The sequence below is a fragment of the Scomber scombrus genome, chromosome 22 (assembly GCF_963691925.1).
Source record: "Scomber scombrus chromosome 22, fScoSco1.1, whole genome shotgun sequence".
In the NCBI taxonomy this organism is placed as follows: domain Eukaryota; kingdom Metazoa; phylum Chordata; class Actinopteri; order Scombriformes; family Scombridae; genus Scomber; species Scomber scombrus.
This window is the reverse complement of record NC_084991.1, coordinates 1,686,631-1,712,361: the sequence shown is the minus strand read 5'-3', so window position 1 is coordinate 1,712,361 and position 25,731 is coordinate 1,686,631. Positions and strand designations below refer to the sequence as shown.

Below are 25,731 nucleotides of genomic sequence, written 5' to 3'. Positions count from 1 at the left end.
GGATTAAATGATTGGTCTGATCACTTTAGTCTAAGATTGTGGATGTAAGATCACTGCTTTTGGCTCATCACTGTGTGTCTGGTGGAATGTGTTTTGTTATCATTAGGAGGCCCATTGCTCATCTTCTGTCTTGGCTTATAAATAAGGTAGAAGCTCAGAGTCTTGGGTGTGGGGACCCTGGTAAAGTGTCAAGAAATCATTTATGACCGATGCTCTGGTTTTGGGGTTGCATGACCAGTGTAAGATATGCATATGCATTCTACTCCATGGTCATCTTCTATTGGGTAAAATCATGTAGGCTGATATGTTTGACCAATCACAGATTATTTCTTTGTTCTCTTAGAAACTACTTTAGTGTATGCTGTCTCCTTATTATACAATAATAATTGTTTAATCTTCAACCTAGCAGTGTTTTGTGTATTATTTCATATTTGTGTTTAGTATTTTCAGAAGATTTCCATGACAAACAAAGTGCACTTTTACTTGGAGTGTGTTTGTTTGGTTGCTTTGTTCAGGTGTAGGAAAGTTAATGTGGGTATTTGTAGTATTTAATTCCTTGCAAAGAAGTCTATGTCTACATAGACAGAATACCAATGGAATCCTCATAGGATCATACACATTATAAAATGTGTCTCATCACCACAGCACACTGAAATAAAATGCTGCTAGTCACTTCTGTTCTCCGAAACTTTGGTGTGATTACAGTTAAACATCACCGTTTAACACAGTGGTCTCCAACGCTGCTGCTGGAAAGTTACTGCCCTGCATGTTGTAGGTATCTCCCCACTCTAACACACCTGATTCTAATAATGAACTCATTATCAAGACTGTTGACAGGCTTCAGCTGCTTGATAACAAGTTAATAATTAGAGATACCTACAACATACAGTGCAGTAGCTCTCCAGCAGCAGGGTTGGAGACCACTGATTTAAATAGGTGATGGCACTTTGACAATGGTGTCAAAGAAACCCCTTTCAACCCTTACATACTGCTCAGGTCAAATTTGACATAACATTGCGAAATCAAACATATAAAATATAAACTACTGTTTTGTCATCAATTATTTTTAGTTTCTTAATAACTGAATTTTAAAAGTTGTCAAAAATAGACACTTTTTTCATATTTGTTTTTCATGACACAAAAAACTAAAGGTGAAGTGAAAGGCTAACTCGTGATCTGGCATGAAGAGGCAAGTCATCGTCTCTATCTTGGTGTCCTTGAACACCGAGTGATCAGCTAAAAAGCATTTCTGTCACATAAGGTTTGAACTGCTGAATAAGAGAGAAATTATATCTCATGCACTTGGAAAACTGCAATACACTTAAGTGTTTCTAATTCAAGGACAGGTAGCTGAGGAGGTTATTCTGCCAAAGCATCACCTGCCATTAGTTTTGTTGATTGCGGGCGCCAAGGGATTGAGGGAAAGCATGATGTCATAACGTCATGACTACCCACAGCTTCAACTTGCGGTTTTCTGCATATGAATCAAAAGTATTGCCTTTGTGAAAATGTTATGAGAACATCCAGACGGCCCATTATCCAGAAGCATCATCTATTATCTTCACACTGTGGAAACTCTCCCTGCAGATTTCGGAGTAATTTAGGAAGTAAACTCAAACAAAATCTAAAGGGTGTATGACTTCCTTTAAATAACCACAAGCACTAAGGATCAACGTTTCATGGGAAAGCAGCAGAGGAGGCAATTTTCATATTTTAACACTTTTCCAGACTCTTAAGGCCTCGCTGATAGACCCGGCTCTCATCTGCAAAGCCTTCCATCATCAATCAGCTATGCCTCCACACTATCTTTCATGTCTCTTCCTTTGTTCCTCTCTCCTATCTTTGCTGCTCATGTATTCTTAATATTTAAAAAACCAACAGTGGTCGGGAGTCTGAGAAACAACCAAGAGGCAACTTAATGAAATGAGTAAATGTGTTTTTTTTCTCCACTAGTGTGCCTTAGAAAATCCATGAAAAGACATTATTAAAGCTGAGATATTTCAGCACCACACTGTTACTTGATGGTACCTTAGTCTTTCTATAAAGTCAACAGTCTTTAGTGGCTCCGACCCCCATTTCCACTGAACAGCCCAGTGGTTGGCTCATGGTTAATCTACCTTGTCCGTCTGAGCTGAGAGAAAATGAGAGTAAAGAAACGGAGCGTTTTTACAACTCCCTCTGTTTCAAAAAAACCCTCGCAACATTACCTGGAGATAGACCTGACAAATGTATTGAGGACAAGCAGAGATCAATACCTTCATTTTAATATCAATACCAAATACTTAGAATTAGAATTTTTTTGAATAAATGTTTTTTATTAACCAATTTGTGAGAGCCTTACCAGTAATGGAGCTGAAAATGAAAATGCTAAAATGTTTCTTTGAGGTTGGTGCCATAGTAAAGCCAAGGAATTATTCAAATCAAAAAGGTTCAACCTCTGGGGAGCGGTGTTGGTGGTAGTACTTGGATTACTTTTTTGATGTAACGAGTTATCTAACGCGTTATGTCCACAATTTAAGTACTCATATTATTTAACCAACTATTCCTGTAGCTATCTTTTTGCCACAAGAAAAGAAAATCCACCACAAATTTACACCGTTACTACTTTCTTGTCAGGCAGGCAGGCAACTGGCTACGTGCTACGGTCATATCACTGCGCGTGTGTACGGCAGCTTGGTGAACAAGATGGCAGGTGGGACAGTGTTTACTTTGTGGAAATATTAGCATTATTTTGAATTTGTGGGAGGAAATAAGAACATTACAGTAACATGCAAGTTGTGCCCAGGTAACAAGATGCCGTCAACTGCGAGGAACTCTGCTTCAAACTTGAAGTAGCATGTATTTAGAAAGGTATGTGGTATGTCAGGATTGGGTCACTGCTTTTTGCAGATGATGTGGTCCTGTTGGCTTCATCAGACCGTGACCTCCAACTCTCACTGGATCGGTTCGCCGCCGAGTGTGAAGCGGCCGGGATGAGAATCAGCACCTCCAAATCCGAGTCCATGGTCCTCAGCCGGAAAAGGGTGGAGTGCACCCTTCGGGTCGGGGATGAGATCCTGCCCCAAGTGGAGGAGTTCAAGTACCTCGGGATCTTGTTCACGAGTGAGGGAAGGATGGAGCGGGAGATCGACAGGCGGATCGGTGCGGCGTCTGCAGTAATGCGGGCTCTGCACAGATCCGTCGTGGTGAAGAGAGAGCTGAGCCGAAAGGCGAAGCTCTCGATTTACCAGTCGATCTTCGTTCCTACCCTCACCTATGGTCATGAGCTTTGGGTAGTGACCGAAAGAACGAGATCGCGGGTACAAGCGGCCGAAATGAGCTTCCTCCGTAGGGTGGCTGGGCTCTCCCTTAGAGATAGGGTGAGAAGCTCGGCCATCCGGGAGGAGCTCGGAGTAGACCCGCTGCTCCTCCGCGTTGAGAAGAGCCAGATGAGGTGGCTCGGGCATCTAGTTAGGATGCCTCCCGGACGCCTCCCGGGTGAGGTGTTCAGGGCACGTCCCACCGGTAGGAGACCCCGGGGAAGACCCAGGACACGCTGGAGAGACTATGTCTCTCGGCTGGCCTGGGAACGCCTCGGGATCCCCCGGGAAGAGCTGGACGAAGTGGCTGGGGAGAGGGAAGTCTGGGTTTCCCTGCTTAGGCTGCTGCCCCCGCGACCCGACCCCGGATAAGCGGAAAGAAGATGGATGGATGGATGGATGTGGTATGTGTTTAGAAAGCATATCACTTTATTTTGCAGGAGTGTTATTATATTGCACTTTTACATTGTTTTTATGTAAGGCTGTACAATAAAGAGCTGTAAATGAGACATTGTGTGTGTCATTCCTGCTGTTAGTGTAAAGATGTACAGATGATGATCCAGACTTGACTGTGTGATGATGGTACAGTCATTATATTTAAAGGTCTGGACTAAAACAACAAGAGGAATCACAAAGTAACACTAGTTACTCTAACCAGTTACTGTTCTCAGAAGGTAATGCTGTAATGTAACTAGTTACTTTTTAATGACAGTCATTTTGTAATGTAATTAGTTACTTTTAAAAGTAATGTTCCCCAACACTGCTGGGAAAGCATGAATCACCTCAACAAACTTCACTGCTATTTATGGTGATATTTTCTTATGTGAAAACTTGTGTCCAACATTGACATTAAATTCTCCGCTTGAGCTTCATATGGCATTGAAGATAAACTCATGAAGCTTTTAAAATGACGTTTTCATCTACTGAGGAGCATCAATGTGCTCAGTCTCAAGGCAATCTGCCTGTTTAGATTTTTGCCTCCAATGAAGAAATGAGTTGTTTGTTATTGCTTATGGGGCCAATATTGTATCAATATAATTTGCAAAGTGTGTGAGAGCCGTGGCACTGAAACTCAACCCATACACGCGTACATGTACATTTCCTAATGTGTACTCGGACTGTAAATGCGTGTTGAGGGTTAGGGTTGATGCCGAAGCTTACAGGATCACATTGCATGATGCCAAGCTGTGTACCCATTGTACCAAAGTAGCTGTAAGCATACACATCAGCAGGCAGAAGCAACTCTTCATTTTAATATGAGTGTTTCTGGGAAGAAATAACATTTTAACATTGAGGTAGTCTGAAGAACTGCCATCAATCCGCTGTTTTAATTTTTCATAATTGTTGTTTGTATATGTCTTACATGATGAAAAAGAAAAGAAAAAGAGGAGAGTTTGACATTTCCAGCACAAAGTTCATGTGTTGCTTCCCTAACTCATGAAGTGACAAACTGTACAGTAACACACACTGACATTACAACACTCTCCTGGTCATGGATGATTTCAACAATTTAAGTTCTCTTGTGAAATTGCATTTCAGGAAAGTGAAATGTTAAAGGATAATTCATCAATTTCATCACATCCTAACATAAAAGTGGACCAGAGTGAATTGGGCTTTTGGCCCCTTGCTTTGATGTACGAGTCTCCTGTCAATTTAAGTTAGGATATGTTGTCTCATCTCTTCACTTTCATCACTCCTTCAGTAAGTTTCACACTCTCACATTAAAAAGTTAGATGGTGTCCTTTAACAACAACAACAAGTGACTGCTCATTTCTTGCCATTGGGCTTATTAGCAATGCTGATGTGTTCACAGATCTCAGTAATTACTTTGGTAAGACCCAAGTTGTTACAAACCTGAACAATCTTTGAAAAAATATTCCAGGTCCATGATTGACACTGTTGATCGTACAAGGGGATACCTGGTTAAATAAAGTGTTCTCCTTGAACAAGAATGTTCTGTGGATTAGATTCTCAATTAAAATTGTGCAGGGGCGCTGACAGCTTATTTAGCAGATGGCGAGGTAAAGCACTTTATCTAACTGACCACTCTTGAATGGGTTTTGCCACCAGGGACAGACAACTCTGAAGGAAAAAGCTCCAGCAAACCCTCATGCTTTCACCACTGTTGGGCCTGAGGCTGCAGGATGCTAGATGGGTTACAATCTCAGCGTCCTGTCAGTGTGCGGGGCTTGTTCCAGCTCACCAAGCTTTTTGGCAAGACTTCATCAGGCCAGTGATGGGCAATTATTGCTTATGTCAATCAAAATGATATCAAGCCAAGTCACTGATGAGGTTCTGTTTCCATTTTCCTTTCTACATCTCTCCTCTCTCTTTCTCTATCTCTATCTCTGTTGTCTCTCACATCAGCAGAGATAAGTAGGGGTAAATGGTAGATAACAGAGATAAAACATTGAAAGTAGAAGCTATATGAATGCTATTAAAAGGGGTTTCTTTGACACCATTGTCAAAGTGTCATCAGCTGTTAAAGGGTGATGTGTAACTGTGTAATCACACAGAACAAAAGTGGATTGCAGCCTTTTATTCCAGTGTGCTGTGGTGATGAGAGGCAGCAGTCTCCACAGCAGCAGCAGCAACACACTGAACTGCTCTGAACAGTGACTTGATGTTGAGCTGAGTTTAGCTACAGCAGCTGCCAGTTTCAGGTGTAGATTTGATTTTTCTTTCGACTGTAATTCTCTCTAAACATGATTAGAGGTAGTGTGAGCTATTGTTTTTCTGTGAAGACAGCTAAGATACTGAACCTCGTGGCAGGACATCTTGAGAACAGTGTTTATTTTATGCCTCAGTGCAGCTTTACAATACAAACACTCTCAAATTTGACCTCCATTCATCAGTGACCTTTTTTAAAAATAAAAAAAAGCTTCATATTAACACCTCCTTTAGGATAAGTGGGCCCAAACCAATTGAAATTTCAATCAGAGGTGTAGTTTAAACCTTTCCATAAACCAATCAAAAGAAAAAATGCACCATGTTAATGATTTAACCTGATTACTTTCTGGATTGGGCTGACATACGTTTCTCAACTTCCAAAAATTGGCAGCTTCAACTGGACTTCTGTAGAGAGTTTATTTTTGATACAAACTTCAGGTACTTACATATTGGGACACCTAGACGGTAGGAAATTAAGAAATTATGACCTATTCAGACAAGGAAAACACTGGTATGAATGTCTTTTATAACTAGTGCAATGCTTTTATTGTACTATGTATCTTATATGTCTTTTTTTATATATTATGTCTGTATTGTCTGTGTGTTTTTAAACTACTGAAGGTGATGATGATGACGAAGTCCACAAAAAAAACCAAAAAGCTTCAAAACTAGAAAGCTTTGAAGACCGCCTATTACAAGGTTAGATCCCAAAGCAACAAAAGTGGATCCAATCCCACCAACTTCACATTTTACGAAAGCATGGACAAAGTGATGGGAGGACAACCAGTGGCAAATGTCGCTTACAAAGGTCAGGTGTTTAATGCTGCCGAAGTATAATACATAACCTTATCATCCAATAATGATTCACATCCAAAGACACTGCGTTTTTCCTCTCAGTGTGTTTGCTCACTATCTTGTAAAATAAAACGAAAATGCTGGTGGCCATGTTAAGGTATTGGGGGGAAAAAAACATGTTGTAGGGCAGATGGGTTTAAGATACTGGTCTCCAACACTCTAACACACCTGATTCTAATATTCAGCTACTTGATAACAAGTTAATAATTAGAATCAGGTGTGTTAGAGTGGAGAGATACCTAAAACATGCAGGGTAGTAGCTCTCCAGGAGCAGGGTTGGAGACCACTGTATCTCCAAAATTGACTAACTGACAGCGAGAACAATACATTTACAAATGTCATAACATACATGCAAACAAAAAGACTAATGCATAGGCCTTGTGATAAGTGGACAATGGAGCTTAAAGCTGCTATAGCAGAGATGACAAAACTTGGGAGTAAAGTCAAAGAAAATGGATGGGTTGAGCTCCAAAAACCCTGAATCTCACACTACCCAGAATTATTTATGGCCCCAGACACATTCTGTTTTGGCAGGTTCTGTAGTACTCCAATAACTTACCATCATGTGTTAAATTGGTGGAATTTGCCTTACAGCTTTTACTTGTCTAAAGTTAGGTTTAACCAGATATTTAAACTAGCCTAAACTACTGCACCTGTCTTCAGTGCCTGGATCTCATCAAGAAGGATCCTTCACTGCATTATTGACTGTGTCTCATCTAGTAGCCCAGCCACATGTAAATCTACTCCTTTAATGCACCACTTACACTACATTGGCCTATAAACCCACTGAGCATTCTTACATCTTTAAGTGCTTTGTGTTTGCATGTAACTTGGGTGCTAAAACGCTTGTTCAATGCTGCGTTGTTCAAGGAAGCTAAAAATAGGTCACCCACAGCAAATTGATGGAGACAGCAGGTAGGTGTAGTAGTGCTTCTGTTACATGATTTATACAACATTGGTGAGAAGAAAATGGTGGATGAAAGGAATGGAAAAGTTGTGTTTAGTGTATGTCTTTATTGTGGCAGGCATATGTGTGTGTGTGTGTAGAACACTGGTTATGGTAAGCGACTGCCCTAGCATGTGCCTGTTAGTCAATGTATGCATTAGTGTGTCATATTCAATGTAGAGAGACGGCAACAAAAAACACAGAGGGAGATGCAAGAGCCTGTGTGTGCATGATAAATCCTTTTCATGAGTCTTGTTTGGTTCAAACACTTGCTTCCTCCTGAAATAAAAGCCTTCTATGTTGTTGGACCTCTCAGAAACACTGAATTGAGGCCAGTGTTTACTATGCATAGAATTTATTCAGGAGATGCTGGCAAATAAATCTGCCCCCACATGAGAAGATGTTTTTATTTATTTTTGTAAGTGCCATGCATCTGAGTGTGAGAGTGATTTTGCTGTGTGCTGCCCCTCCTTTTTTCCCTCTTGCAGCAGGCACAGACAGAGTCATGCATTTTGTGTAGACAGTGAATGTAATGCAGTGTAATTTCGCCTTTTTGTAAAAATACTTTTAACTCAAAGTTCACTGACTAGCTGTTTCCAGGGTGAGTGAGGACAGTAAAACTATATCTGATAAATACAAATTCAAAGAAAAATAGTTATCAACCCATGAGAAAACCTTTTGGTTTGGGCTGAGGCTTAACAAGAGCTTCTGCTGGATAAATACATGCCTACATATATCACTGCAAAAACTGCATGATGTTAATGAGTTAGAACAAATCAAAATATCTCCAACACCTGGTTGAAACAATGAATCACAAGATAACAGGGTACTTTAGAAGCAGTATGTGCTATACTAAGCAGGGGAACCTACAGGCCACAATATGCTTGAAACAAAGCATGTGGCGGCTGTGGCTAAGGAGGTAGAGCGGTCGTCCAATCAGAAAATCGGTTCGATTCCCAGCTCCTCCAGTCCACATGTCGATGTGTCCTTGGACAAGATACTTAACCCTAAATCACCAATGGTGTGTGAATGGGTGTGAAAATGAGTTTCCTCCTGATGAGCAGGTTGGTACCCTGTGTGGTAGCTCCTGTCATCAGTGTATGAATGTGTGTGAATGGGTGAATGTGACATGTAATGTTAAAGCAATTTGAGTTGACAAAAGACTAGAAAAGCTATAGAAGTACAATCCATTTACCATTTTACAAAGTGCATGTTGGATTGTTGAAGTATCTGAACACCTTTCATGACATCAGAATCAGAGGGGAGGGTTGGGGGATGTAACCAGTGTCCAACAATTTTTGCAATTAATTAATTTGAATTAATATTCCAATTATCCAATAATCACAGCCACTTAACGCAGTGATTGGCCAGGTGTGCATGGGTGTAAAGACGACATTCTTAGCACAACTACGTCCGGCGCTTTTAATGTGAACAGCCAGCAGAGAGCTTCTGAAGATAAGCGCAGTTATCTCTAGTTGTGATTCATCGTGTTGAATGATGCAGCCAGGAGTCTGTGGAAGCAGGTTCTTGTTAATTAACACATATGATGAAAAACATTTTTTTCTTTTGGCGAAAAACACGTCATATTATCTAGTTTAAAGTTTTGAAGCATACTGAGGCCTGAAGTTTAAAGAAAGTTATCAGCATATGAGAGAACCTTTGGGATGAGGCTGAACAGAGGCTTTTGCTGCTTGTGTGCACGCCTAAAGCTCTGAAAGACCTCAATGATTTTACTGAATTACCACAAACCAAAATCCCCCAAGTAATATTCCTAAATCTGGTTGAAACCATGAGTCACACAATTTGTATTTTGAGTATTTTATTTTGAAAGCCAGATTTGCTCTGCCTTTTACTAAGTAGGTATGGTTGATAAGGGAACTAAGTTAGTTTCTTCACTTGATGTTTCTGTTTGATGCTTGCTCCAGTTTTTTTCTTTTCTTTTCTCTATAAATATGTTTCAGTTCAATTTAGGTTGTAATTACGATTGGGTATCGGTACTCGATACCTTTAAGGTATCGACCAAAATAAATCAATACAAAGTAGTATCAAACATCTCTCGTCATATTATACCTGCAATCGATCCTTTTTGCATCCAGAGCTAGAAAATATGACTACTTGTATGGACTTGCTCACAGCCAATCAACGCAAGCATTCTTCAATTTTAAGCAACATGTGATTGGCCCACTGCCACATCAGCTACAACCCTTCTGTGGTGGTGAAGTAACAGTGAATTTGAGTTTGCTGCTGAACTACAAAGTGCACTAAGATTCCACATAAACTATTTCTATTCACTTCTATTCACATGATGGGTATACAATTCTCAGTTGGTATCAGTATCACTTTAAGGGTACTTGGATTGGTACTGATATTGTAATTTTGTAAATGATACCCAGCCCTCTTTGTAATATTGAATTGAATTTTACTCATTACTTAAACCTTTTTTTACTGCTGCAAAATAACCTAACATGAAGAAAGACAGAAGGACATACTTCCTTAAAATCAATGTTTAAGAACACAGCACATATTCATTATTTGAGCATACTCTGTTTGCTGATATATTATAAAGGCTTCTGTAACTCACAAAGGAAGGTGAGAGTTATTGGGCAAAGGGATCAGCAACATGGGAAACACCTTAAAGCAAGTGAACACTTCCGAGACACATGTAGAGTATGTTCATACATGGTTTAGTAGAAACATCCCTGGTAAAGAGAAATTGACCTGGGCTCGATACACAACCCCTGAGAGATGTTTAAGAATGAATGAGTTCAAATGCGTTACAACACTATTCAATCTCCTCCCCTACCTCTACATTAAACACCTGACCTCAACCTGCCTGCCCTCTCCCCCTTGGTACACAGCCTCAAATTTGTCAAAGTGGCAAGGGTCATGGATTGTACTCCCTTGAGGGTATGGTATGTGGGAATGAGGCTAAAATGAAATATGAGGTGTTGAGTGGTGCTCTAATTTCCCATGGGCTCCACACCTAACCCCAGAATATCTGCTGATTAGAATTGGAGGGTTAACTAATACATTTCAGGCAGGCACCAGTGATTTCTGACAATGGATGGATAAATGGTGTACGTCACCATCTCTGAGCGGCCTTGGAGCCCATCAGCAAGAACATACAATCAGTAGTCAAGGAGGAAAAGTGGCACACATTCAACATTTCACTTTCCAGAGTACTGCCAGGGTCATATGGAGCACACAGGAGAGAAAATGCCTGCTGACAAGCAGGACAAATGATTCATAAAACAGACGCAGCACTTAATTGACAAGGTGACAAACCCATAGTGAAATATGGGGTCATTTCTGCCAACGATTACACTAGATTGGACAAACATTCCCTGCATGCAGAGTTCTTTAAGACCATATTTAACATATTGAGTATAATGCAAACAAATGCATGTAAGGAATAGTTACGAGGACGATATCCAGTGGAAAACACCATGCAGAGAAATAATTAAGACATTATCCTCAAGATGTTTTTTGTGGTCCAAACCTGACATTTTATTTTCAGATTACATTTGAAAAGGATAAGCACATTTATAAGTAAAGGATGAACATATAATCCCAGTTGTATCTCTGTTGACTTTTAGATTCCAGACTGATGGTCAATGACAGCTGGTGAGAAGGTATTGGGTGACCAATGACTAAACCACACTGGAGGTAGTTGGTGTAGTAAAAACTGAAACAACTCTGATGGTTGTGTATACATGAGGTTGTGAGAATACCTTGGAATGGCCCATTACTCTCAATTCATGAATGTTAGTTCTATCCAAAGGTCTGTGTATGCTCTGGATGTGACAACTACAAGTGCACCAACTACACAAAAAATTCCATATTTAGATCATGTGATACCAACTAAGTCATAGTAAGCTAGTAAGTAAATGCTGAGGTATTTTTTCATACATTAAAGTCATTGTAAAGTAAGAATAAATATGTGTTCTGAGTGTGACATACCACAGAAAAGTGTGTTGTTAACCACCCTGCCAAATTTGAATGATTAAAAAAATCGCCAAATATATGAAATTAGACTTCAAAGTTGTGTAAAAATCAGCCTCTGTCTCTGCTCCCAAACGCTGTGGGAGTGGCCGCCGAGTCCGCTGAAACCCCGCCCCCTACCAAGTGTCACCTGTCAATCAAAGTCACCACCTCTACCAGAAACATGGACGCTACGTCTGAGAGCTTTCTGCCGCTAGCTCAGCGGCTAGCTCGGTGGCTAGCTCGGCGGCTAATTCAGCTAACTGTAGACTGTAGTAGTAGTAGTAGTGTGCGCTGAATGTATTTACAGCAGCAGGAACACAGACATTTTTAAACACAGTTTGTGAAGCTTAGCTCCACAATTCAAATCTAAATTGTTGAGATGCTTTTTACACATTTTTTAGAAATACATTTATGACCTATTTAATGTGTTTAGAAGAAAATGTCTGAATTCACTTTACACGGTCTTTAACTGTATTGTTTTAGATCATTCTGTGGTAATGTTGCTTCCGTAACAGTCGTGTAAATAAAGTCGTCACACAAATTGAATTGAAAGTCTTGGAACTTATGTTTTGTTGAAGAGAATACATCTTCAGTCACTGTGAATCCTTCTAGCACCATAAATATAGTCTGTTTGAATACAATCAAAAAATAAAGTTTGAGAGTGGGACGATGGAGACAAAGGATGATGAAAAGTTGAGGAAGTAGTGTTGGTACATAAAAGACAAACTGAGTGAGGAGGAGCAAGAGAAGCTCCCAGCAGGATACTGCAACAGCAGCACTATTACCTGAACAAGAAAGATCAAGACATGTCGATGTCTGCAGACTGGAGAAGACTCAATATTTGGCTTACAGAGAATCCCACTGCCTCTCAGAAACACACAGTTGTCAGGATACTGTTAATGGTTTTGTGCATTACAATGCTATGAATTCCTAATTTGCAATGATCTCATATATGAATGAATGAATGAAGGCTTTATTTCAAACATGTAGAAAAACTAAAACAAAGAAAAAATATAAATATATGTATCTTACATAACAGAAAACAACAGTCAAACGCACAAAACAAGGAAAACAAAATTGATTAAACATGTTTGAAAAGGAGTAGGAAGAAGCATTCGCTTATTGAATCCTACCCCTTCTCCAAATTTATAATTCAACTATTTATTATTTATTTATTTCCTGTGTGTTTATATCTTATTTATGTATGTATTTTAATCCTAATTGTTATTTATATTTACTTATTACCATATCTAAATAATCAAACATATTTGTCTGATACAGACTCAAAAGAAATAAAATAAATTAAACAGATAAACAAATAATAAAGAGAATAATATGTGCAAACCCTAGTGCTCGTCCCACCCTCCTTCCTCCCTGTACCTAGTGTAAACCATGTGCTTATACCGCTGTTTAAACATGTTCATGCTTGGACATTGCTTCAGCCCCCCCGACAACCTGTTCCACAGTTTCACCCCACATACCGACACACAGTGAGTTTTTAAAGTTGTGCGAGCAAATGGATGCTTGAAGTTCATTTCCCCCCTGAGATTATATCCCCCTTCTCTCTGAAAAAACAGTTTTTGAATGTTGACCGGAAGTAGATTGTTGGCTGCTTTGTACATGATTTGTGCGGTTTGAAACTGAACTAAATCTATAAGTTTAAGTGTTTTTGATTTCAAGAATAAAGGGTTGGTGTGTTCTCTGTAACTAGTGTTGTGAATTATCCTAATGGCTCTCTTCTGCAATATAATCAGCGGTTGTAGTGTACATTTATACGTGTTTCCCCAGATCCCTACACAGTAATTTAAATATGGTAATATTAATGAGTTGTAAAGTATGTGGAGTGATCTGTGGTCCAGGAAGTGTTTTGCCTTACTTAATACTGAAATGCTGCGTGACAGTTTGGTTTGTACATGTTTTATGTGAGATTTCCATGTCAGTTTATCATCCATAATTACCCCAAGAAATTTATTTTCATGTACCCTTACAATATCTACCCCATCTACTTGTATATGAACGTTATTACTTTTACAATTCCCAAATAGCATGACTTTTGTTTTATTGAGATTTAATGACAATTTGTTTCTATCAAACCATGTCTTTATTTTAGACAGCTCTATTGCAAGCATCTCTAGAAGATCTTGTAAATTCCCCCCTGAACAAAAAATATTTGTATCGTCAGCAAATAAAACTAATTTTAATAACTTCGAAACCCTGCAGATGTCGTTTATGTATAAAATGAACAGTTTTGGACCCAATACTGACCCCTGGGGGACACCACAAGCAATGTCCAAGCATGATGAAGTACAGTCCCCCAACTTCACAAACTGTTTCTTGTTCTGTAAATAACTCTTCACCCAGTGTAAAACTATCCCCCTGATCCCATACCGTTCCAGTTTATTGATTAATATGTTATGATTGATTGTGTCAAAAGCTTTTTTGAGGTCAATGAATATTCCAATTGCGTACAGTTTATGATCTATAGCATTTGCAATTTCCTCAATTGACTCCATTAATGCCAGTGATGTTGAGCTGTTAGATCTGAATCCATATTGACTGTCAGTGAGAATTTTATGTTTATCCAGGAACTTGTCTAATCTATTGTTAAATATTTTTTCTAGAATTTTTGAGAATTGTGGTAGTAAAGAAACAGGCCTGTAGTTTGTGAAGTGGTGTCTATCCCCAGTTTTATACAGCGGCACAACTTTTGCTATTTTCATTTTGTTTGGAAATTTACCGGTTTGGAATGACAAATTACAGATGAAAGTTAATGGCTTTGAAATCCCCTCAATGACTCTTTTTACAATATTCATGTCAATATTATCATAGTCAGTAGATGTTTTATGTTTACAACTTTTTACAATATCAATTATTTCCTTTTCTTCCACTGCTGTGAGGAACATTGAGTTTTGATTCCTATCTATAATACTGTCATTCCAATCCTGAGATGGGCATGGATCTGGGATTTTTTCTGCCAGGTTTGGTCCAACATTTACGAAGAACTTATTAAAACTATTTACTAACTATTGATAGGTAGTTTGAGCTGGCATGGCAGACACCAGAAAAAGTAAACAAAATTGAAATTGTGTAGTACACTCAAGGAGCCAGACAGGATTCTATTATGTTGTAACAACAATACACAACTAGATCCCCCTGGTAGTAAACAGCAGTAAATCAGCTGTTTAAATCACTGCTTCTATCAAGATCACCAACATAATGGGCCATTTGGTTTTGTTGGCTGAATTTAATGGTTTGGAAACTTCAAAACTGTCAATGTTTCCCCAACAAATAGTCGAGGAGAGCTGGGACGGTTTGGTTTTTTTTGTTATCCAGTGAAAGAGAGTGAGTATCTCAGTTATTGTTCACAAGTGAGGATAAAATGGAGTGTTAGATTGACAGTAGGGGTCAGAATCAAAGAAGAACTCACAGTACAATACTATCGCAATATTCTTCCCATGATGACAATATATCACTACAAAGGCGATTCTGAAATGCACGATATATCACAAAATTATCTAAGATACAATATATCACGATATCTGTAACTGAAGAAGACAGGAAAAAAATATTTCAAAGAGCAGGAAATAGCAAGATGATGTAATGATACAATGTTTATTCACAGAAAAGAAATGCCACCAAGTATAAATATCTGTAATTTGTCTCACAAAGCTGCTGGTAGCTTTAGGAAGTCTGATAAGAGACAACAGAGAGGGGATATCATGCTAATAAACCAAAGATTTATTTCTTTTCTAGGGCAGTAAACACAACACATGGGCCCGCTGATAACTAACTGTGCTACACTCAGAGCTTTACAAGATATTAAGGCCTCATGATGGTAATGTTCCCAACAACAGAGCTATAGCTATATATTGACATTCTCCTACAGACAGACACATCGGAGAGTGTGTCATAGAGTCACTAGCACAGCTACAGCATAGGCACCATGCACAAACCTTTACAAAGACACATGAATGTGCTTCTAGTGACGGTCAAAAGTTCCTGTGGACTCTCTGTTTCTAGCACGAACACAGAATCTGACAGCAGCTTCTTATGGCTGGTTATTTTTGCTTGAATTTCTTCATTTTCACCTACAATTGATGTTCATCTGAGTGTCACCAGTTTGTTCAGCGCCTCTTTAAGGAGATGGAGGGTAGTGGCGCTCTGGTGGTGGCAAGCCCAAGTATCTGAATCAATTCTGAGCGGCCCTATGTTTTATTTTAAAATGTATTGATACTGGTGTCATCTACAGTAATGTGTGAGGATTCTTGTGGTGAAGATACATCGATTTACTGGTTGAGCTATGTTCCCAACCTCACCTATGGCCAGAAGCTTTGGGTAATGACGAAAGGAATAAAATAACAGGTGGAGCAGCTGAAATGAGTTGCAGGATGTCTGGGTTTCAGGCATCTGATTTGGATGCCCCCTGTACGCCTCCCTGTAGAGGTATTCCAAGCACCTTTAACTGGAATGGGAGCCCAGGGTTGACCCAGGAGGGGAATTACATATCCTATTAAGCCCATCAATGCCTCTGCACACTCCAGTTGTTGGACACCTGGGTTACTTAGCCAAACCTGGTGCCTCTGTGGCATGGACCTGAATTAATAACAGAAAATGGATATTTACTTCTACCATACTACTACTATACTGAGGTGGCTTGCGAGCTGAGGTGGTTTGGGCACTTGGTCAAGATGCCTCCCTTTAGAGGTGTTTCAGGCATGTCCCACTGGGAGGAGACCTAGTGGTAGACCCAGGACACACTGGAGGGATTACATATCTCTCCTTGCCTGGGAATGCCTTGGGATCCCCCAGGAGGAGCTGATGAGCATTGCTGGGTAGAGGAATGTTTGGGTTCCAGTCGCTCAGTCTAATGCCACCGCAACTCGGCCTCCGGATAAGAGGCAGAAAATGGATGGATGGATGGATACTACTATATTGTTAGCTAAATTCTCAGACAGTGGCCTTTTGATCCCAATGAACCCCACCTTTTAATTATATTTGATCATATTTCTGATCAGCTCAGATATTCTTTCGCTGATGCAAGTTTGCTTGATAAAAACTCAACACTTCCTCCATAATTACCTGTTATCTTGATTAATACAATGCAATGTACATTTTCACAGCATTAATTCCATCAGTATAACAACAGAGTCATATCACACTCTCCTGTCTCTGTTTAACACCAACACTTTTACACTCACTAATTAATATACAAATCAATCTGCAATATTGTGTCTTCTTTTTCATCCAGTGTCAAGCTACAGTTAATGAAATGCTTCTTACACAGATATTTTAATTCCAGCAGCTCACACTGCGTAATCCTTTTCTCCGTAGGCTTTTAATGAGAACAATCTGTAGAAATTGTTGAGTTTTTGTCGATAATGGCTTACATTGCTCCAAAACGGTAGGAGTGGCTGAGATTACTATGGAAATGTGAATTAGGGCTGAATTTCATGTGAGCCATTAGAGTACATAATGCAGTTCCACCTTCTCTCAATGTCTTTTTTCCCCCCCCTTTATTTCTTTCACTAGGAACTGGCATTTATTAGTGCTGGCCAGTATTGTTTGAGACTTGGCTAGAATTTGAATATAGGTTTTTATTTCAGAATTTACAGTAATTTCTACTGTACCAAAGAAATAGTCCTTGGTGTCATACTTAATTGTAGATTTGAGTTGCCTTATTTTCACAGTTTGTGGTTACTGAATGTAAACTCGCCAATCTAATGTATTCATAAATGCAATGTTTGGTTAAATTAACGCTTCATCATTCCTTTACGCTGAGGTTTATATGAGGTTGATAGAGTTAATGACCAGATAAAATAAGAGCTGTGCTGGCTAAATCATGGCCCTGTATCAGCTCTCTTCACCATCTTTATAAGCTTGAGTATGAACTGGTAATTTAAAGAAAGCTAAAGTCTAAGAGTAACATTTATTGAGTGTGTCTTAGAGGACTGTTGTAATGCTTTAAACATAATGGGGCTAGACAGTTCAGCCAGACTGGACAGCAAAGGGAGTGGGTGGCAGAGGTGCTGCATTGGAGTCAACTGTTAATTAAGATTGATCCAAACCCCTGCTGGCTGCGCTGCACTATAGGACAGCATTACCCATAAATCTTTGAAGTGACTCACCGCCGCCTCCTTCCCTCCTCCTGCCTACGCGCCTTCCTCAATCTTTACTGTCGTCCTTGCCTCCCAGGAATACACTCACAGGACTTTGTGTCCTATCGCCTCCACACTTCTCCTCCTGTCCTCCACTCTTATGCTCTTAAGGCCTGGGTATATATCACGCTTGCAATTTTTTGGATGGTCTAACAGCATCTGAAACCCTCTTCCAGACGGTGGAATCGGGTGGGGCTCCGTCCCGGCAATTTCTGCAGCTTTCCGAAAAATACAGTTTGGCAATCAGTGATTTCCCAGGTGTGGATGTATTTAACTAGGTGGTGTTTGAAACTCTCTCTCAAGCTCTCAGTATATATTTTTCACACAGCGACCTCTGTCAGTTTTCAATGTATGTGAATGCGGGTGCATGATGAATGTCTTTTATAATAGACCGTCCAAAACAAGGATAGGACATACTGTACAACACATGATTGAAACCTTGTAGAGAAAGCTATTATTATTCTCTATTACTACATCCCATAACTCCTTAGCACCTCATGTCTCATATGGGGTCATAAACAAATTCAAATATTAATTCCATTTTTTCCCCCCAATATATGTTGACCTTGGTTATTTGTAACTTTTGTATTTGTCAGTACAATAGTTTTAACAGAAGCTACTGATGTCATCTGAGAAGAAAACTCAGTACAATACACACAATGAATCCCAGCATGGTCACGGTTCAAGAATAGGGTTTCTCCTTTTTGAAAAGCTAGAACATCTTTACAATTGCTTAATAGTTCTGTTGCCTCATTTTTTTTGTTATGGCTACATGCTGGAACTATTTTTTTGTGTGCCATACCTTACCCTTGCCTTGCCTTTTACATGCCTTAACTTCCCACTTCCTGCAGTTGAATGTGAAAAGAAACTCTGCACATACATTATTCTGAACAGTGCAGAAAATAAAAACCAACTGGAGGAACAAAAATAAATAACACACCTATGAGTTGATAGGGCCTTTAATATACTGTAGAATAAAAAAATATTAGTTTGGTGAAAATTAAATCTTCAAAGTATATAGATGAAAGTGTAATACTGTTTAATGTGTTTCAATAGAAACAGCAATAATGAAAATGAACAACAGGCCAATATCTATAAATTCCATTTACAGCACCAATACTGCAGTTCATGAAAAAGCAGAATGCTACTCCTCCATGCTCATCACAGCAACAGCACCTGTATAACACACAGATTCTATCCAGCCGGTGTCAACCACATATTGATTGAACAAGAGAAATCCTACATGGTGAGTCACAGTGGTGATTTTCTCCACATGAGTGGTGAATCAGCCATCGTTGGACAATGTGTGGGGACAGAAGAGATTACAAAAGATCGACAGGCCCACCTTTAGACAAACAGCTTCACTGACACCATGCTGACATCACTGTAGGGAGGGGGAGGCTCCTTTACAACTGACAAGCTACAACTACCAATTACTGATGATTATTCTATTGTTTTCAATTAATGCATGCATGTACTGTATGAATGTAGGCATGCATGTATGTATGTACTGTATATGCATGTATGTATGTATGTATGTATGCAAATATTATGCACTGTATGTATGTATTAATGTATGTATTTATGCATGTACATATGTACTGTATATATGTATGCATGTATGTAATAATAATAATAATAATAATAATAATAAAAAATCTAATTTATATAGCGCTTTATATGGTACTCAAAGTCGCTTTACAATTTCCCTATTTCCCTATTAAAACTATGTAAACAAATCTTTATTAATTATAGAAGGTTAAAAAAAACAAAAACAGAGGTTAAAACATGAAGAGTACAGTGGGAGCTAGGAGTTGAAGGCTAGTTTAAAAAGGTGTGTTTTGAGTGCAGATTTGAAAGAGGAGAGGGTTGGGGAGATTATGATGTGAGGGGGGAGTGAATTCCATAGGGTGGGGGCAGCAACAGAGAAGGCCTGATCACCCCAAGTCCGGCACTTAGTCCGGGGGACTTGTAGCAAGTTGGCAGAGACGGACCTGAGGGATCGGGAGGGGTCGTGGTGATGAAGGAGGTCAGCAAGATAGGGGGGGGGGCTAAGTTGTTGAGGGCCTTGTAGGTGGTGAGGAGGATTTTAAAGTTGATTCTGTGTTTAATTGGAAGCCAGTGAAGTTCACGGAGGACAGGTGTGATGTGTTCTCTGGAGCGGGTACCGGTGAGGAGGCGTGCAGCAGAGTTCTGGACGTATTGGAGTTTATCGAGGACTTTGGTGGTGGTGCCGTAGAGAAGACTGTTGCAAAAATGTACTATATATATGTATGTATGTATGTATGTATGTATGTATGTATGTATGTATGTATGTATTTATGTACTGTATATGCATCTATGTATGTACGCATGTATTTACACTGTCGCCCATAAAGTTGGAATAAACTATATTTTTTCCAAATATGAAATCCAAAAATCCAAATATGAAATGATTGTGACAATGTGATTCATTCTTGACAGATAAAGTGTATATCTTCTCAAAACTTTATTAATCAATCTCTTCCAAACATATCACAATGAAAATTTAAATAGGAATGAACAGAGGATTGTGTCTGAAAACAAAAATATTCCAACTTTATGGGCAACAGTGTATGTCTGTATAGTACTGAAAAGCAGCAAATCTTCAAGTTGTAATCAGCAGTCATTTATCCCTCTCACCTCTCTTTTAGTGTTATGCTAAATTGTTAGTTATGCATTATCAGACAGGAAGTTTGTGCTTTGTTTATAGGCTTTGCAATTGTTTTATGAAGAAGAAAAAAATATATATAACATATCTCTTAGACATGAAGAATACAGACAATGCATTTTGGGTGAAGTAAACTGAGCGTAATCATAACTTGAGCTGCCTCACATTAAAATGCTGTGCTATGCTGTGGACAAGCAGCACAGGTTGAATGATCACTGTTGGTCATGGCCAAGCTTGGCACAGCTGTCCTCAGTCAAATCGAAAAAAAGGCCATTTGTTAACTTAACAGGAATAGAAAATGACTCTGGCAAGTACTTGACAGTCATTAGTGTGTAGCTGCCATATTTTAATTGGAGTTACAATGATTTTGTGACTTTTGTACTTTTCACCTTGAATTTCTTCTTTTATGTAAACTCCAATATGCTGGAGTACAGAACTGGAACAAAAACAGTCCACAGCTATATATATACTTTCACAAGTGGGTTCCACACTTCAGAAATCAGGCCGGTTTGGGAGAAGTAGACAAAGTGTATATAGATAGTGAAGAGGAGAAAGTGGAGCCTGAGCTGTGAGTGAGATCTGGTTCACATTCACACATTGGACTGAATGATTGCTACAACTGCAGAATGTGACACAAAGCCCAGCACAGATAATGCTGTTATAAAAGGCACAAGAAAATACTGGCAACAAATACTAGTATAGCATTAACAAGCCAGATAAAAGCCTTGGTAGAGTATGGACAGGTAGAAAACAGGAGCTATGTTACCTTTGAACTTGTGAAAGACGGCCCACAGCTCAGCGATGTCAGTGGCAAACGTGATGTCTGTGTCCAGGACGATGACTCTCTGCAGGTCAGACGGAAGTGTCTTGGTGAGCACCAGCTTCATCAGACCGTAGATTCCAGAGTAATGTTTGTTGGGGATCCATGACACCTCAGACTGAAACAGCACACCAAACCAGAACACGCACTATCAGTACAATAACTATACAATGAACAAAAAGCAGGGTTTACACAATCTGTAACCGATGCTCCATTGTTTCTAAGTGATGCCGGGAATCACTGAGACGAAGAGGAGTCGGTGATCCTCACCTTCAGCTCGTCTGCGTCGTAGAAGTCGACCCGAACAGCAGGAACCATCCAGGTGTGGAACAGAGATGATAGGATTTGCTGAGCAATGGAGTCTGTGATGAAATGGAAATGTAGGGGGTTCCGCCTGTGGACACACACACACACACACACACACACAACCTGCTTTATGCTGTATTTTACAAATTTCAGCACATTCAACAACTACAATAAAAGGGCAAATCTGCTTATTTTATTAAATTGGGGAAAAAAGTGTGAAGCAGTGATACAGTGATATAATGTGAGAATGCACTGTCTCCATGTTTTGTCTAAATAAGGTCATTGGTGTCAAAAATGTTTCTTAAAATATGAATCTGCTGATTCAACAAATTTCATGACCAACCAAAAACACTCACAGTGAGCCTCACTCTTGCACTAGCTGACACGTTCCTTACCTATCCTGCTCAACATCTTCTTCCCCTAGGCTGTGAGGATCATCAACAGCACAGCCCCCCCACCCCCCCACCCCTTACTCAGCCTTGAATAGCCCCCACCCCTCACTGGACAATTTACACCAAAGGGTGGAACTGATACTGGACTTTAAGTGCACTATCTCTATCATGCTGCATCAGTCACTTTTACAACAGTACAAAGCCTGCAAACTTCATTGCATTACCTCATGCTGCTCTATTTTAAGGCTTTAATACTTTAGTGTACTTGTGTGTGGTTGCATCATTCCTTTACTTCATATTTTTGCTCAGTAGATTTTAAGCAATTTTGCATTTTTAGTAGTTTGTTTAAATTGTCTATTCTGCAAGTGCACTGTTTTTGGTTCCGGAAGAAACACAATTGAATTTCAATACAAGCGAGTACTGAGAAATGACAATGAAGAAATCTTCATACACACACACACACACACACACACACACACACACACACACACACACACACACACACACAATCCTGCTGCCAGAAATACTCACTAGAGCACCAAATGTGGATTAATCCATCGCTAGAAATAGTCCCCAACGAATCTCCTCCTGTTTGAGTAATGTTTGTTAAAATCTACAGTGACCAGCTGTTTTAGGAAATCACTAAATCTTCTTTTAAAAATGAATCTTTGTATTTGTGACCTTTTTTAAAAGATGTATGTCTTCAGTAGGGACCAGTAAGCTCGGACCTGAGAGCCACAGAGTAGGGAAGCCAGAAATGAGAGAGCAGAGAGACGGCCTAACACATTGTTGATTTTGGTCTTTTCAAGGGATTTCTTGGCAATAACAAAACTTATAGCATAGTGTTAGACAACTGCGATTCGAACTGCACTTCCAAGTTGGATATTTTTCTGATAGTGACTAAAATGTGTTGACAGCAAGAATCAATAACATCTCAGGTCCTGAAAATTGGCATTAAATGTATTTTTGTTGACCTAATCTCTGATAATATACATACTCCCTGATTTTCATATTAATCTGCTTGTTAAAATTAAGGCTTCAGGATTCTTTTGTTACGTGAAAAAAAAATATATGCATAATATATATGTAATAATATGCACATTAAATATTTGTCTACACACACAGAAACTTTAAGACCAAACCCTGGAAGAGCTACAGTTCCATGACAAATGAGGAAACTGTCTCATCTGATGAAGACTGAAAGCTCCAGAGCAAGCAAGTATGAGGACTTTTGAGTGGAGACTGTTTTGTATTTAAACGCTATCATTTGGGGATGAGTGTGCGGTCAGTCCTCAATGATTCATTAGACAGAGAGAGAGAGGACTGTACAGTCTGACCCAGGAGGAGCTGCATCTTACATCAGCTCACATTGGCAGAGAAGGAGGATGATTTTACAAAATAGGTATTTATGGGTTCTAAATCAGGTCAAGAAATAGTGACACTAATCTGAGGATGTGAGCACTGTGGGGCGTCTCATGCTCAACGACTTTGGGAATGAATATGTCAGCTGCACTTGCTCAATAAGTACTACAGGCTGGTAGCTGTCAAAATGTGTGGGAACTCTGGCTCTGTACAAGCTGTCAGCCAGAGCGGTACAAACAGAAAAGGTCTTCACATCCTCTGGACAAACAGCAACAAGCCTTTCACTGGATGCTCGGGATTATGCCGATAAGGAAGCAAATATGTCAAGTACATCCTGATTATCGGGGCTGGCCCCATGATAATCTAATCATCTAATCTTCATAATGTGATACTGTTATCTTGTTTCAGTAAAGACTTTCAGAGTGGACTCTAATTGAGATTCATTCTGCTTCCATCTGCTGAGGATCATCCTGAACCTGAACATTAACCTTCGTGCAAAGACGAAGTTACTTTAACTGTGTGAAGAGCTGGGAAGCCCAAATCTAACTTTTTCTCTCTTAATACCAATTCCAAAACCCAAACTCAGCGGATCAAGTCCTGATCTGATATCACAATATTGGGGTTTTTGCCGATATCCGATATATTGCTATTTTCTGCTATTCTAACTGATTGCTGATGCTGATATATGGGTCAATGACGTATAAGGATTTATTTAAAAATAATAAATATGGGAATATCTATTGCAGTAATTCAAACATTAAGAAAGGTTGAGTACACATAAATACATATTAAAATAGTAAATGAGGTGTTTTATGTGTTTTTCCATCTCGATGAATTAGAACTGACCTTAAAAAAGTCATGTGGTGCGACCGTGATCTATCTTAAAATAAATGAATTTAAGTGTTTCGAAACAAATTATTTGCATGTCTTTTAAGTTTTTGTAAATAATAATCTCATATTTATGTTCTATAATGTCACAGTTGCCTTCTTAAATGTATGTAAGACTTATTTTTCCTGTAAATTGCTTAAAAATGATTGAAAAAATTTAAAAATACAATTAGTTAAGCATACTGTATCAGTGATTAATATTAAAAGTGATATTTTACTCTGAATTTAATACAGTTATTGGTTTTATTGGTCGCACCACATGATGTTTTGTCACTTTAAATAACAGAAAAATTACTAATAACTTGTGGTTTTTGAAAAGTTAAAGTGTTTACATATAAAGGAAAGGTACTACATATATATGGTATTTTTTAAAATCAATTTAAACCTTTTTCTAACTGAAAAAAATGCAGTTAGACTGAACATGTCATAGGCACGTCATTGACCCATATGCACATATCCTTTTTCCACCTGGCCAAGACAACTATTACACATACTAGAGTGTTCTAACGACAAGAAAAACAATATGTATAAAAACAACTTGGGAAGACTGAAATTATGGAGCTCGGCATTCAAATTTGAATGAATCTGCCAAAGGGGTAGAGAGGTAGAGTCTTCTGCTGATAATGTCATTAATGCACGTTATATGCAGTCAGTGGTGGAAAACACAGCCAGTCATCGGAGGACAAAGCAAAGAAATTGGACTGTCATATTGGCAGAAATATTCATTTTGGGCCAATACGAATATTTTATTTTGGAGCCTTTATTGGCCGATATCAACGACGTGCCAGTAATATCGTGCATCACTATAAACCTCTAAATCTGAATAATAAAGTAAGTGTACTGTATGTAATATAAGTATCGGTTCTTAACTACACCAACACTCTGTTGTAAATGATGATTATATATTGCTTTGTGAGATGGTATTGCTACAATACATGAATTTAAACATTGATCATATCCTGACCTGGATCCAGACAAACCATCATGTACAACTTGTCTAATACATTCTGTCTCTCTCTCTCTGTGAGCTCTACTGCTAGTGTGTACAGTAACAGAGCTGCTGGGATAAATGCTTACAAAGCAGATGCTGCACTGGCTGTTCTCTGTTCAAACCACAGCTGTGAGGAAAGACTTCACTCAGCTTCTCTGCTGTACATGCGTCTACATTTCTGCACATAAACACTTCACCTGTGAGCAGCTCGGTCTTTTTCCCCTCTGTAACAAAAAGCAAGCAGCTGAACTACACAGATCCTCTGTCTCTGCTGTAATCATACATCATCTGTTTTACTTATCTTGCTTCGTTAAACATAAAATCTGTTTCTTCAGTCAGTTTATTTGGTTATCTCTGAATGGCAATGTTAGCAC

The 25,731-nt window shown here is 39.1% G+C and overlaps 1 protein-coding gene across 1 annotated transcript in view; it reads right to left on the bottom strand.

The window, feature by feature from the left end:
* Positions 1–25,731, bottom strand: part of LOC134004795 (xylosyl- and glucuronyltransferase LARGE1-like) — a 110,175-nt gene that overhangs the window by 8,787 nt on the left and 75,657 nt on the right. The window contains exons 6-7 of the mRNA XM_062444190.1: positions 21,689–21,812; positions 21,365–21,536 (exon numbers count right to left, since the gene is read on the bottom strand). Of these exons, the coding sequence (XP_062300174.1) occupies positions 21,365–21,536; positions 21,689–21,812 (296 nt within the window). The remainder of the gene's footprint in view (positions 1–21,364; positions 21,537–21,688; positions 21,813–25,731) is intronic.